The 16,423-nt window shown below is 41.6% G+C and overlaps 1 protein-coding gene across 1 annotated transcript in view; it reads left to right on the forward strand.

Annotated features, from left to right (window-relative positions):
• The first annotated feature begins 16,106 nt into the window (after window positions 1–16,106).
• Window positions 16,107–16,423, forward strand: part of RBM20 (RNA binding motif protein 20) — a 194,136-nt gene continuing 193,819 nt past the window's right edge. Inside the window, exon 1 of the mRNA XM_055352121.2 lies at window positions 16,107–16,415. Within this exon, the coding sequence (XP_055208096.2) occupies window positions 16,390–16,415 (26 nt within the window). The 5' untranslated portion in view covers window positions 16,107–16,389. The remainder of the gene's footprint in view (window positions 16,416–16,423) is intronic.

Below are 16,423 nucleotides of genomic sequence, written 5' to 3' on the forward strand. Positions count from 1 at the left end.
CAGGGACACGAAGGTGTTGTTGGAGTTGGCTTCCCTTTTTCGGGGGTGTTAGAGAGGTAGAGCTGAGACCAGTGGGATGAGCTGCTCTTGTGGGATGGGAGTAACCTTCATGAGCTCCTTCATGGTTCCAGCTTGTGGGGCCTGGGCTCACCTGCATGCCCCAGACCTGTTGGATAGTGGTCTCAACTTTTCACTTGCTCCTTCACTGACTCCCTCAGCCTGAGGATTCAGGTTGACCATCTAAGGATCTGGGCTCTTAGCTGCCCAGACAGAGATCTCCAGATGCCAGGACCCTCCCAGAGAGAGGCTGGACCCTCTGGTCCACTTATTGCTGGTGCCCCCAAGAGATCTGCATACGAGGAAAAGATCACACCCTCCAAATTCAGACAAGCCTGAACTTGAACCTTGGCATGTGTGTGCCCTAAGCTAAGTTTCTTCACCTTCCCAGGCCTCAGTCTCTTCATCTATAAAGTAAGGCCAAGTCATGCATACCTTATATGGGTGTTGTGAAGATTAAGTGAGTGTCCTTCGTTATTCCATAAGCCAATGTTTGTTGAATGTTTGCTGTGGTTAATTTTACTGTTTTCAAATCCTGGCTGTGCTCCTAATTGGTTGAGTGACCTTAGAAGATCTTGCTTTAACATCTCCTATAGTATGGGTCTGGTGGTGATAAATTATTTCGACTTTTGTGTCTGAAAATGACTTTATTTTATCTTTGTTTGGAAGTTATTTTTGCTAGACGTGGGATTATAGGTCAACAATTTTTTTTCAATACTTTAAAGATGTTACTCCAAGTCTTCTCACTTGCATTGTTTCTGAAGAGAAATCAAGAAACCTGCTGTCATCTTTTTCTTTGTTTCTCTGTATAAAATATATTATATATAGAATATGTTTTTTAAAGATGTTGTTTTTAGAGACGTTTTAGATTCAAAGCAAAATTGAGAGGAAAGTACAGAGATTTCCCACATACTCCCTGTCCCAACACATGAATAGCCTCCCCCATTATCTGGTGAACATTCTTCACTAGAGTGGTACATTTATTAGAGTTGATGAAACTACATTCATGTCTATTATTTTCCTCAATCATTGTAATTTTTATCACTACAAGTTCTATTTGGATCTTTTTATATATCTTTCATGTTTCTACTTAACTTTTTAAACATATGGAATGCAGTTTTAATCATGGTTTTAATGCCATCTACTAATTCTAACATCTGTGCCATTTCTGGGTTGGTTTTAATTGACTGATTATTATCCCCATGATGGATTGTGTTTTCCTGCCTCTTTGCATGCCTAGTAATCTTTGACTGGAAGCCAGACATTGTGAATTTTACCCTATTAGGTGCTGGATATTTTGTATCCCCGTAAATCTTGAACTTTATTGAACTTTGTTCCAACTATTACTTGGAAACAGTTTGATGCTTTTAGATCTTGCTTTTATGATTTTTAAGGCAGACTCAGAGAAGTACTCAGTCTTAGGCTAATTATTCCTCAGAAGATCTTCCTAAGGCAAGATCTTCTTGAATACACTACCCATTGAATTTGGAGTTTTTCCATTCTCTCTGGTGGGAACAGGTATTATTGCTAGTCCTGTGTGACTGCTGAACACTGTTCTCTCAGATCCTTTCAGATGATTTTTCTCCTGACCTCACACACATGCACTGATTAGTACTCTGCTGGATATTTGAGAGGGACCCTCTGGAGATCTCTGGGTTTCAGTCTCTGTGCAGTTCTCTCCCCTCTGGTACTCTGTCCTGTGAACACTTGCGTCTTGGTCTTGCTAGATTCTCAGCTCTGTCGCCTCAAATCAGAAACGCTACTGGGCTTTAGTTCCCTACACACTACCACCCCCCTACCTGCCCCCCCCACCCCCTACCCCCGGATTGTGCCCTGGAACTCTTCTCAAGGCAGTAAACTGTAGCAGTAACAGGGCTCACCTTGTTTGTCTTCCATTGTTCAGGGATCACGTTCTTTGTTTCCTAATGTCAAGTGTCTTGAAAACCATTGTGTCATGTTTTTCTGTTTTTCTTGTTGTTTCTGGCAAGAGGGTAAATCCGGTCTCTGTTAATCCATCGAGGCCAAAAGGGGAATACTCTTTTTTGTTTATTTATTTTTTTGCCAAGATTCCTACTTGGTTCTTTTTCATTACTCACCTGTTCCCTTTTTTTCTGCCTATTTCGCCTTTATTTTGTTCTTATATGCATATTATTTCTTAGTTTGAGCAACTTAAACATATTTTAAAGTATCTGTCAGATAATCTTATTATTTTAATTTTATCTGTATTAAATTTTTCTTCCTGTTGTTTGATTTTGTTGGCTTTTTTCTTAGGGTTAGATTTTTTCATTTGCTTAAGAATCTTGTTTTTCAGGTTCATTTTCAGTAGTCCATGGAGATGTTCATTGTGCTTTTGAGCAAAGATTACCTTTTTTCCCCGTATTTCATCTATTATTCTTACGTGCTTGGAGCAGCAGTAGTTCTTCAAAGTATAAACTTACAAAGCAATCTTTAAAGTCCCGACGTTCTATGTTTATAATCTGGTGTTGTAGAAAGGTTCAGGCTTTCAGTAGGCCAAAGCTCTAGTTTTGAATCCTGGCTCTGCCGTGTGCTCCTGTTCAAGTTTTTGAACTTCTTTGAAATTCAGTTCTCTCGTTCCTAAAATGTGCATAATGCCTATCTTGTATTATGTAGAGTTTTTATGAGAATTAAGTGAAATTTCCTGGCAGGGTTTCCCAAATGTTGTTGACTTTGTAATTGAAGCTATGATTGACTCTCCCATGCAGCATGAATGAAACAGAGAAAGTTGACGCTGTGCCAACAGGTGCAAAGGAAGCTGCTGGACTTTTAAAACAAAAGGACTCCAAATACACCCAACTGTTTACATTTAGCATGAGTGGTCCCTGATCCAACTTCTGTCTGTGTATTCTCAGAGGGAGTGGGTAGAACACACAGAGGCAAGGAATGCGTGCTATTTCTGGAGCCAGAAAGCAACACATCCAGCAGCAGGATTAACCTTCATGGTGCTGATCAGTTGCTATGACTCTGTAGATGCAGAATTTAACCAGCCAAGACCTGTGTTTTTCTTAGCCTGAGGATAGAGTCAAAGAAAGGCTCATGTCATTCAGAACCAAACAGCCAATACTAATAATAGGCTGGGGCCTGTGGGTGGCTTAGGTATGGGAAGTGGGAAGCTAGAGCTAGTTTTGAACCAAAAAATGCCTTAGTTGAGCCCTGGTGGTATGAGGATGCTCTCCTTGGGTATATATATTTTACATTCCTGGGTCTTCCTGTCTTCCTTCCAAACCCAGAATCCAGCGCAGTAGATTTGTCTCCACTTCCCAGTCATCTCCAGGTTCTCTTTGTGGGAACCCACTCCCTGGGCTTGCTCCCTAGATCCTCTCTAGGGCTGGCCACTCTGACTCTCTGAAGTCATGGGCAACCCCATACTGATTTTCACTCCAATTACTGACTCCCTTTTTGTACAGAATTTCCCCTGTGGCCAGTACATCCATCACAAGGATACCAGAGGGGAAAACTAAGGCAGGACAGAACTGGAAAAAAGTAGGTGACTACTTTCAAGTCACTTTCACATTTAGAAATTTATTTGATTGACTGAAGACCTATAAAGCAAGTACGATATAATACTTATTTTTACTTTATTAACGGGGCTCAGAGAATTGGTAATAAACCCAGGTCACTTTGACTTTAATGACAAAATAGAAATATTTGTGATAGTTATTTTTATAGAAATAGGATTTGAAATTATAGAAACTTTGAAGTTGTAGAATTATAGAACTATCATTTTATAAGCTCTAAAATAACTATTTTCATTCTGTTTTTTTCTTTCACCTACTATTATTGTAAACAACAACAAAATGACTGCCATTTATGAAACACATGTTCATATTGGGCACCATGCTAAATATTTTATCTATTTTCTCTCATTTAATTATAACAACAAACCAATATTACAGATGCTGCTAGCCTCATTTTCTGGATGTGGCCAAAAGGAGTTTAAGTAACTTTTCTATCATTTGGCATTCTTACATAATTGTCTTCTTAAGTTCCTACATAATGGTTATGATTATCATTTTTAATTGCTATGTACTAATAATGCCCCTAATTCACTTAATTCCTTCTGCCTTGTTAGGTATAATGATTAAAAGAGCTGGGAGACATTCATTCATTCATGTATTGAACAAGTATTTAATTAGCACTTGCTATGCTATCATATGCTGTGTTATATCCAGGGAATACAATGGTGAGTAGGACAAAAACACTCACCTTCAGAGAGCACTCACAGTCTCATGGAATATGTAGCCAGCAAGAGGCAATTAGCAGACAGGGTGGTGATGAGGGCAGTTCTTGTTGCTGTGGGAGTGCAAAGCAGGGAGCCTACCTCATCCCAACAATGTCAGAAGAACAGCTATCAATTAAGGCCAGAAAAGTAGAATGATTTGAATGGCCACTAATTTACCATATGCAAAACCAATGAGGGTGCTGTGGTTTGAATGTTTGTCCCCTCCAAAACTCATGTTGAAGTTTAATCCTAAACGTGGCAGTATTTAGAGAGGTAGGGCTTTAAGAGGTGATTGGGCCTTATGAACAGGTTAATGAATTAATGGGTTATCATGAGAGTGGAACTGGTAGCTTTATAAGAAGAAGCAGAGAGACCTGAGCTAGCACACTCAGCCCCCTTCCCAAGCAATGTCCTGCACTGCCTAGGGACTCTGCAGAGAGTCCTCACCAGCAAGAAGGCCCTTGCCAGATGCAGCCCCTTGACCTTGGACTTCTCAGCCTCCATAACTCTAAGAAATAAATTCTCTTTCTTTATAGATTCCCCAGTTTCAGTATTCTGTTATAAGCAACAAAAAACAAACTAAGAGGGCCACCAAACACATACCACCCATGATGCTTTAATGGAACTTGGGACTCCAGGGATCCCAGGAATTCAGATACATTAGGATTTGGAGCCCCAAACTATTTTCATTTCCATTGTTACTTTACCAAAGGCTTGTCATTCTCTAGGCCAAAGAGGCCTAAAACAGCATTGTTCATGTCTTCATTGTTCTGATGATGATGATGATGATGATGATGATGATGATGATGATGATGATGGTGGTGGTGGTGGTGGTGGTGGAGGTGCTGGTTTTGACTGCTTTCATTAACTGAGCATCTCCATGTGTCAGGTACTTTATAAGTGTTATTTCACTGATGTTCACAACAGCCCTATAAGGTGTTATACCTTTATTTTTTTAGATCAGGAACTAAAACAGAGAGATTAGATAACTTGACTTGCTCAAGCACAGCCTGCTAATAAACAGAGAAGGAGCCAATTCTCTAAGCATAGGAGTTATATCATTTAGATTGTGAGGAACAGTGAGTGTGCTGGATTTACTCTAAAGGTTCTAGTGGTGGGTACAAGGCTCTTTCAAGTATAAGCGGAATTTGATGCATTGTTGCTTGCTTGAAGATGGTGGAGCCACTTGAGAGGGAGTGTAGTGGCCTTAAGAGCTGACAGAGGCCTTCTGTTGATAGTCAACTAGAAAATGAGGACTCTAGTCCTACAACCACAAGAAACTGAACTTGGCCAACAACTTGAATGAAGTTGGAATCAGATTCTCACCTAGAGCATCCAGATAAGAGCCCAGCCTGGCCAATATCTTGATTTTGGCCTTGTAACATCCTGAGCTGAGAACCCAGTTGAGCCATTCTGGATTTCTGACCTGCATAACTGTGAACAAATAAATGTGTGCTCTTTTAAGCCCTTACATTTACGATAATCTGTTACACAACAGTAGAAATGTAATGCAGCAGCTCTTGCCACATAGTCACTTGATGTTCCATGGTTGGCAAGATCAGAGGCTCTGTCTCTACCAGGGCCAAGTCACCCACTAGGAACTATTTTCCAAATGCTGTAAATTTCTGCTGCACATGTCATGACTTGCTCCAGAGCTCTAGGTGTCTACATTGTGATCCCCCTACTGGGGCTTGTAATAGATTCAATATGTCTTCCCTTCCATAAATGCCTCTCATGCTATAGGATCCTCTGTGTTACATGGTCCAGGTAGCAGAGTTACTCATGCCCATCCTGGACTTTCTGCAGAATCCTTTCCCAGGCAGTGCCTCATTCCAAGAAAGCTGACAGCATTTCCTATCACTTGATAGATGGACCAAGGCAGTATCTCTATGTTTCCTTTTGGATGATGGATGGTATAAGATGCAGTGAGCCGAGGTCACATCACTGCACTCCAGCCTGGGTGACAGAGTGAAACTCCCCCCTCAAAATAAATAAATAAATAAATAAAATAAAATAAAAGTAATAATTTATTCAATTGACTTCCAAATATGAGGCTCAAAAGTCAATCCACTGGAATACAAGAAGAAAATATTAGAGCTTTTGGTTTTCTTTTATCCATGTCATCAAAAATTTTTCAAAGTTTTGCTAATATTTCACATATAGATTGATCCTGATCCTCACCCAGTTTACATCAGACACTTATAAGAAGACACTCACATCGTACCAGCTATTCAGAGGGGAAAGTAGAATTTTGAAAGGGGAAGGAGGTTGATAAGGCCACTGCAAAAGATTTACCTTTTACTTTGGAGGGGATGACAGACCCTAGACCACTGGGTCCTTACCAATCCACTAATGTGCAAGCTCCTGAATCTTCATGAGGTTTAAGTTCTCACCCTCTGGAGTACAGACTTCCAATATAATTCTTGCTCATCCGGTATTAATACGGTGTTATAAAAATAGAGGACAATTGGCTGGGCACAGTGGCTCAGGCCTGTAATCCCAGCACTTTAGGAGGCCGAGGCAGGTGGATCACCTGAGGTCGGGAGTTCAAGACCAGCCTGGCCAACATGGCAAAACTCCATCTCTACTAAAAATACAAAATTTAGCCTCCTGGGTTCAAGTGATTCTCCTACCTCAGCCTCCTTAGTAGCTGTGATTACAGGCACCCACCATGCCTGGCTAATTTTTGTATTTTTAGTAAAGACGGGGTTTCACCATGTTGGCCAGGCTGGTCTCGAACTCCTGACCTCGTGATCTGCCTGCCTCGGCCTCCCAAAGTGCTGGGATTACAGGCATGAGCCACCGTGCCGGGCCTTTTCCTCGTCTTTTTAACTTTCCACACAATGCCAATGTAAGAATTCATTTTAATACAATAAATGTATATATAAGGATGTAAACATATATAATAAATGTACATATTAGGAAAGTCAGCATCTTAATAGATAAACACATGAGATCAGAAACAAGGGAGAGAAGCCTATATATCCACTACTATTATTTAACACAATCGAGATATTAATCAATACAACTAGACAAGAGAAAACTATTAGAGGAATACAAATTGACAGGGAAAAAAGTAAAACTCTATTTGTAGATAACATGATAGAATATCTGGAAAACTCAAAAGTTGTAATGATAAAACTAAAACAAGCAAAATAATTCTGTGGGTATGCATGCATTACTTTATGTATAGATTAAATAATATAGAAATATAAATAGGCAAATATACATTTATATTTATATAAACAATAACCAGTTAGAGAAGATAATAAAAGAGAAAGCCTTACTCATTATACAAACTAAAGAGCATAAAATATTTAGGAACAAACTAAGAAGAAAAGTGTGAATTGTGTGGGAACTCCAACGTAATACCTTAGGGAGTTGTTGATCCCATATCGTGGCACTAAGCATGGAATAAATGAGTTAGATAGTCACGAATAAGAAAACATGGTATATAATAGACAAACGTGGCTCTCAACATAACCACCCATAGAACGACTTTAGAATTCCTAGGGTCTTACAAGCCCAGGCACTATGAGGATGGTGCTTAGTTCCAGGGGAGGTGTTGTGGGTGCCAACTTCCGGCTTGGCTGCTTGCCCATCTGGCTCCACGTCTCTTGTCCCTCTGGGCTGTGAGTCTGGCAGCTGGTGTCAGTGTGATGATTTGCTTGGCTCTGTCCTCCCTCCTAGTATTACTTTTTCTGTAATAAAGCTTTTGCTTTGATCTGCTGCAGTGTCAAGTGTTTTATTTGATACCACTAAAACCACCAAAACTTCTCTGAGGAAAACTTTAAGATACTCCCTAAAGGCATAAAAGTAGACTTGAACAAAGCAAAAGACATCCCTTGTTCTGTGATGGGACTAGCTCAACATCGTAAAGGTCTAATTCTCCTCAAGATAATATATAATTTTAACAAGATCTAATAAAAATACCACTTATTTATTTATTTAGAGACTGAGTCTCGCTCTGTCACCCGGGCTGGAGTGCAGTGGTGCGATCTTGGCTCACTGCAACCTCTGCCTTCCAGGTTCAAATGATTCTTGTGCCTCTGCCTCCTGAGCAGCTGGAATTACAGGGATGTGCCACCACATCTGGCTATTTTTTTTTTAATACCACATTTTTTTTCTAGAAAATTGATTGCAGAGCTCATACGGAAAAATAAAAATGCAAGAATAGTTATGAAAACCCCCAAAAAGAAGAGCTGTGAGAAGAGAGAGTTCTTGTCAAATAACAAATATTATTATAAAGGATCTTTAATCAAAAGTAATAAGTGAACAGGAAGACTACTAGGAAAAAATAGAAAGTCCAGAATTAGACACAAGTACATATGGAAATTTAGCGTATGATAAAGATGGTATCTTATATCTTGGAGGAAAAGCCAGCCCTTTCAATAAGTGGTGTTGGGACAACTGGATGGCCATTTGGAGAAGATAAAATTGGATCCATGCCTCACACTGTGCACCAGAATGAACTCCAAATGAATGAGACATCTAAGTGTAAAAAAATTAAACCATACAGATGCTACAAAAAACATGAGAATTTAAAAAATAATCTCAGTGTTTAGAAGCTTTTTCTAATTCCGATTCAAAATGCAGGTGCAACAGAAGAAACAATTGATAAATTTTACTATATAAAAATAACATTTGCTGGCAAAAACAATAAGAAAAGACAAACAAGTAAAACAATAAGAAAAGACAAATAATACACCATCTTTATCAAAGATCTAATCTCCCTAATTTATAAAGAGCTCTAAAAATCGAGGGGAAAAAGACATTAAAAAAATATAAAGATGGGCAAAAGGGACAGTTTAAAGATATACAATGGGCCAGGCATGGTGGCTCACACCTGTAATCCCAGCATTTTGGGAGGCTGAGGTAGGTGGATTGGTTAGGACCAGGGTCCTTACCAGTCCACTAATGTGCAAGCCCCTGAATCCTTGTGAGGTTTAAGTTCTCACCCTTTGGAGTACAGACTTCCAATATAATTCTTGCTCATCCAGTATTAACATGGTGTTACAAAAATAGAGGACTATTGGCCAGACTGGGTGGCTCAGGCCTGTAATCCCAGCACTCTGGGAGGCCGAGGCAGGTATCTTTCCCCCTGGGATTTATACGTGCAGAAGGTGACTGACCTCCTGACCCAGAGTAAGCTCTTTTAAGGGACTGTGTATTATCATTACTGAACGTTCCTAATGGAAACGTTCTTTTCCCCCTGGGATTTATATGTGCCGAAGGTGGCTGACCTCCTGACCCAGAGCAAGCTCTTTTAAGGGACTGTGTATTATCATTACTGAATGTTCCCAATGGGCAGTCCAGTAATCACAATAAAAACAGCCAATGACAATTTACTGAGCCCCAGTCATATGCCAGATGACACTGGTTTAAGTGCTTTACATATAATCCTCACGGTAACCTCATGATGTGGACACTATTATTCCCATTTCTCAGATGGGAACACTGAGGCTCAGGGAGGTAGAGTAAGTTGCATAACATCATGTGACTAGCAGACCTTGGGGCTGGATTTCTAAAGGAGTCATTCTGACTCCAGAGTCTGGGCTGAGAGGAAGCAGGGCAGGGTCTTCTGTATGGGGTGGCCCTGGGATGACCAAAGGGGCCACACCAGGGAGTGGCATTAGTCTACTCCCAGCCAGCTGCATGGGTGCCCACTCAGTGAGGTCAGCACATTGCAGGCTCTCACTGTTCCTGGCATCACTCTGGCATGCAGAGGCCTCCGGTGTTGCCTTCCATAATGGTCACCTGATCCTGGAGCTGGTGGGCAAACAGCCTGAGATGTTTATTCTCTGATGCCCAACTGGCTTGACAGGCGGGGTGATAAGAGAGACAGAGGAGGCAACTGGGGGATGGGGTGGATAAAGGAGTCCCCCGCCTCTGAGAAGTGCTGTTTCCCTTGGCTGGGGCCTACAGTCACACCACTGGCCTCTGAATGACAGTGACATTCCCCAGGGATTAAGCATGACTTGTGGAAGCTGGGTCTCCACAGGGGGTGCAGAGCCCCACGGAACTTCAGTCATGCAATTAGCTACCTCTAACATTTCTCCCACATTCATTTCGTACCTCCATCACTTCCCATCCCCCCTCCAAAAAAATTCAGCTGCAACTTGCTTTATAACACACAGTAAGATTGTTGTATTATGTGTCCTGGAAACAGCAAATGAGAGAAAGTCATTCTCTGGCTCTTTGGAAGCATAGCTCAAAACTCCTCTTTTCCAGGAAGCCATGCCCAGATTAACCCTCCCCCTTGCTGCTCCGGGCCCCTGTGATTCTAGACGCAATCTGCAGTTGTTGGTTTGTCGCCAGGTACCGAACAAGCGGTGGCAGGACAGAGCTCTAGCCACCCGGGGCTCGGAGCAGTGATGCTTTTAGGAGAGGCAAAGATGCTGATGTCATTTGTGGTTGGGATAACTGCTTTCCTGTTCAAGGACATTGGATGTATACCTAAAGCTCTAGAACCACGGTTTCCTGACTTCCAACCAACTGCTACTTTGACTACAATACAACACCTGCAGGGCTTATTAGAGGACAAGAGGCCTGGCTGATAAATTCCTGACCAGAGGGATGGAGGCTAAGCCTTTCCCTGCAGCCAATGCGGGAAGTTCCCAGTGAGTCGTCGGGCAGAAAAGAGCCTCCTGGGTCATGTCCTCACTTTTCCTCAGCTAAAGTTCCCTGACTGTCTCCTTCAAATTCAGATGTGCATCCAGTTCCATGAGTAACCACATTATTTTTAAACAGCATCCTTCAGCCACTGTCTCTCCTGGGTTTTCAGAGAGCGGTGACCCTTTGTGAAGCTAGGACAGGATTTTATTTTCTGATTGTTTTCAAACATCTGCAGAGATTCCATGGACTTCAAAGTCAAACAAAAATCATACTCTGGTCGAGGCACCAGCCAATAGGTCAAGCTGAGGTAAATATTTCTACCTCGGGGGGTAGAAAAGAGAAGCCAGGGAGTGTGGAGAGATGGGAAACCAAGGGATGGGATATTGGAGACAGCAAAGAGGTTCAAACGCTGGAGATTTACCAGAGGAGTGTCCAGTCTCAAAGCCCCATTATATCAAGAAACAACACACAAAGTAGTTTAAAGCTCAACGCTAGGAGTAATGGAAACTAGGGTTAGATCCGCAGCTCCTCTGCTTACTGGCTGGCCAGGTGGCTGGACTTCATGAGCCTTTGTTTCCTTATCTGTAAAATGGGTATAAAAAACCAACCACCTACTAAGGTGACTGTGAGGACTAAATGAGAAATATGTGCTCAAGACAGCCTGGCAGATCAATACTCAAGAAACAGAACCGTTGGCTGGGTGTGGTGGCTCCCCTGTATTCCCAGCACCTTGGGAGACTGGGGTGAGATTACTTGAGGCCAGGAGTTTGAGACCAGCCTGGGCAACATGGCAAAACCCTGTCTCTAGAAAATATAAAAATTAGCTGGGCAGGTGTAGTGGTACATGTCTGGAGTCCCAGCTACTCCTTGGGAGGCTGAGGCAGGAGGATCACTTAAGCCCAGGAGTTCAAGATTGCAGTGAGCCATGATCGTGCCACTGCATTCCACCCTGGATGACAGCCTGGGTAACAGAGTGAGACTCTGTAGAGACAGAAAGCAAGAAATGGCAACTGTTATTATTAACACCCAGATAACAGTTAATATCTTATGGCTAAGATGATCTATGATAGACTGCTTCATATGTATTCATAATTGTCGATTAGTAGCTTATAACTGTGTCAATGTGACTGCTAGCAACTTAATGATTTACTTATTTAACTGTCTCTCCTGGATTTGCTAGGATAAAAGGACAGTGTTTAAGACTGGACAATATATTATCCAGTGTATTTCTCCTTCATTCCTTCACATGAATTTTTGCTTTAAAAATAAAAATCTTGGCCGGATGCGGTGGCTCACACCTGTAATTCCAGCATTGTGGGAGTCTGAGGCAGGGAGATCACTTGAGGTCAGAAGTTTAGACCAGCCTGGCCAACGTGGTGAAACCCAATCTCTATTAAAAATACAAAAATTAGCTGGGCGTGGTGGCAGTTGCCTGTAATTGGGAGGCTGAAGCAGGAGAATTGCTTAAACCCAGGAGGTGGAGGTTGCAGTGAGCCAAGATCGTGCCACTGCACTCCAGCCTGGGCGACAGAGTGAGACTCCATCCCAAAAAATAAATACGTAAACAAAAATCTTATTGATGTACTAAGTGTTGTTAATGATTACTAGTTGAAAAAACAAAATTTTAAGTTTTGTTGTCACTGGTTAATTTAAAAATGACATATGTTCATAGCAAAAACTCTGATAGTATATGTACTTCAATAAAATTTTATTTCAAGTATTCAAACAATATAAAAGGTCATACAAGGCCTTGTATCCTAATTTCCAGAGGTACTTACTGTTAAAAATTACTTGTATAACTTTTCCAGAAATGTTCTCTTCTCTTTGATTTTATAGACATTTAGTCATACTGCAATACTGTTGAGAAACTTGCACTTTCTCCTTAATAATACACCTTGGGTCTCTTTCCCTAGCAGTGCATACAGACCTACCTCCTTCTTTTTCAGGGCTACATTGTACTTTTTTGTAATAGAGACCATCTTTTGTAAGGCCACCCTTCTGTGCAGCACTTTGGTTGTTTCTAGTTTTTGCTATTATGAACAATGCCACAATAAACTCCCTTGTCCACGTAGCTTTGATTATTGCTACAAATAAACCGAGAGGATAAATTCCTAGGAGGATAATTGCTGAGTCAGTTTCCCTTGTTGCAATTTTAGTAGTTCCAATTCGGGCCAGGAACCATGGCTCATGCCTGTAATCCCAGCACTTTGGGAGGCTGAAGTGGGCGACTCACCTGAGGTCGGGAGTTCAAGACCAGCCTGACCACCATGGAGAAACCCTGTCTCTACTAAAAGTACAAAATTAGCCGGGTGTGGTGGCGCATGCCTGTAATCCCAGCTACTTGGGAGGCTGAGGCAGGAGAATCACTTGAGCCCAGGAGGTGGAGGTTGCGGTGAGCCGAGATAGCGCCATTGCACTCCAGCCTGGGCAACAAGAGCAAAACTCTGTCTCAAAAAAAAAAAAAAAAAAAAAAAAGTTACAATTCACTTCCAAAGAGTTGCTGCAACTGACACCTATAGTATATGAGAATGTCTGTGTCATCAAACTTTACAAAGTAAACTGTTGTTAAAAAATAACAGTGATAGGATACATATGCTGAACAGCCACACATACATATCAGCTCATCTGCAGAGATGAATGCTCACAATCAACTGAGAGGTAAGCTATTATATTTCCCCTTTGAAGAGGGGACAGAAGGTCACAGTGATTCAGAGCAGGGTCTGAATCTCAGCTCTGCTATTTATTATTCCAGTGACTTTGGGCAGGTTCTTCAAGTTTCTCCAAAATGGTGATATTAAATGAAATAAGGTTTGAGAAAACTCCTAGAACCAGTGCCTGGATTATTTATTGACATCACGGGACAAGCCAGAGTGCCAGAATCCCCAGTAAGTTTGAGAATGACCCTAGTATAATAGAGACTTGGGTTGTATTTCCACCCTTTTCTACCACCTCCCACCAGGTTGCATCATTTCTTTGATTTTTCTTATTTGTAAGGGTCAGTTTAGATATTTCCTATTAATTGACCGATCTGAAAAGATATGAGTAGCAGAGTTGCGTCACAATGCAGGTGGCATTTTATATTCACAGCAGCATCACAGCAAAAGAAGACAGGTAAGATCTCAGTTCCACTTCTGTCACTGAGATAGTGTAGAGAGTGGGTGAGCTTTGGGGACAGACCAACCTACCTGCAGTCTTGCTTCTGGCTCTTAAGAGCTGGGTGACCTTGAGCAAATTCTTGTAGCTATCTGAGCTTCAGTTTTCTTAATTATGAAACATAGTTAACAGTTGCTACTCATGGGGTTATTGTGAATATAAAGTAAGATAAACTATGAAAATACTTAGCAGCTTGTTAAATATTCAACGTATGCACAAACAGCAATAGCCTCACCACGTGACTGTAGTTCACTTGTAGGTCAAGGAGGGACAGGATGCTTCTGTGGAGAGGAACAAAGAGAGATGTTACCAGTCCTCACCTCTCAGTCACACTCCCATTTGTCAAGTCAGGTGACTCACACAGCATTTGTCTGGCTTCTCTCACTGTGAAGCGCACGCTTGGGGGAGGGGAGTGATGAGAGCCCAGGGGCAGATCAAAGCAAGGGCTGCAGCCTCAGCTATGGCTCTTTATGCTTTTTCATTCCTCCGGGAGAGAAGTGAGAAACATTTAGAAATATTTATCGTTGCAACTTTTGAATATACTTTATGTTTGACTTGCAAAATGGAATGCTTGTTCAATGTCATCCTGGAAAACATTTTGTGGGATCTGAGGAAGGACATGAACTACCTCTAGGTTTTTGCTGTCGTGTTGCCCTCTCCCTTCAAATCTGTTCTAAGTTCAGTTATTTTGTAACATGTCGGTTGCAAATATTAAGCTATAATCATGGAGATTGCATTTCTGAAAAACAACTGTGAATCATTCATTTTTTCCCATTTTTTTAATTTTGAAAATTTCAAATTTACAGAAAGGATGCAAAAAAAGCCCAATGAATATCTAGATTTATCCATTGTTTCTTATTTTATCACATATGCTAGGATATTATTTTTGAGATTCAGACAGCTTCATTCATATAACATGGTCCTCTTTTTTTTGCCAATAAAAATGCAATGGGAATAGACTCACTTATATTGATGTTGTGACTTCCAGGCTCTCAGCTTTCTGGGGTTTGAGATCTGTTGTATTAATATTTGGCTATAAGGTTGGAATATAAAGAGTCATGTTTGTAGTAAGTGCCAGATTGAACATCTTATGCACAAAGTATACAAGACACATTATCCCTAACCCTAACAGAGACTCTCCAAGCCAGGGTCTCATCAATTCCGATTTACATATTTGGTAACTGACACTCAGAGAGGTTGAATTACTCCACTGGTAAATTACAGAGTCTGGACTCAAAAACAGGTCCTTTTGATCACAAAGCTCTTTCCATCAAGGTTTTGGAGGATTCTGAGAAAAAGACTTCCGTACAAACATAGAAAAACTTTTATTTCTGGGAGAGTTGCAATGTTAATTTTAAGTAATTTCCTTTCACTAAGGAAGTCTGGGGGTGGGAATATGGGGTGGAAGATGGAGATTTAAGGAAACCACGGTTAGGAATTTAGTGATAGAAACTGAAGATAATGAGCTAACGATTCAGAGAATGGACTTGGTTCTTACAGCCTCTTACTAGCCGTGGATCTTCCCGACAGATCACCCTAATGCCTCCACATTTGTGAAATGGGAAAAACAATAAACACCTCTTTACCAGGTGTTTTTTTTCTTCCTTGTCAGCTGCATTAAGGAGAAGGGGGAAAGAGTAGAACAAGGAGTTCTATCTGTAATGAACGGAACAATCAATTGAGCTAACTACCTACCTTCGGACCAGCCTACCTGTTTCATGTTTTTGTTTTGTTTTTGTTTTGGTGAGGCTCAATTTTGCGAACTGTGGCAAACTGATCTTTATGAATACGAGGAATTGATAGTGTCATTTTATATTAGAGGAGGGAGAGAGGAAGATAAAAAAGGGAGAGGGAAGGAAGGAGAGAGAAAGAGAGAATGATGGCAGAAATCAACGGAGGCGGAGGCGTAGTTTCCTGAGGCTAGAAACTCAGTCTGGGGAGACATGAAAGCGTCTTTTGGGGAATTCAAGTAGTTGCTAGGTCTCAGGGAATCCATCTTCAGAATTTTCCTCCGCGTGGTTGCGGGAGGAAAATGAGTTGGGTGGAGACCCTGAGCAAACTCCTCTCCAGGCCATGCGGCATCCTGGGCTCTGGTTTCCCAGGCACGCAAGGCACGCTTTTCTCTACTTCCCGGGGATGCTGGCGTCAGGACTTAGAACTGCTGTATGCCGGACAGCCGGTGAGGTCTACTGGGCGGCCGCTTTCTCTGGTCTTTCTCTGCTCCGTAGACATTTCTGTGTCAGGTGCCTCGCATATTCGCACCCACGCGCCAGGGCACTAAGCCGAACCTTGCGTGGTGGCTCTCAGCCTTGAAAGGCCGCAGGATGTCCGCGTCCACAGCTGTGAACCGGTGAGTGC

The sequence above is a fragment of the Gorilla gorilla genome, chromosome 8 (assembly GCF_029281585.2).
Source record: "Gorilla gorilla gorilla isolate KB3781 chromosome 8, NHGRI_mGorGor1-v2.1_pri, whole genome shotgun sequence".
NCBI classification, from domain to species: Eukaryota; Metazoa; Chordata; class Mammalia; order Primates; family Hominidae; genus Gorilla; species Gorilla gorilla.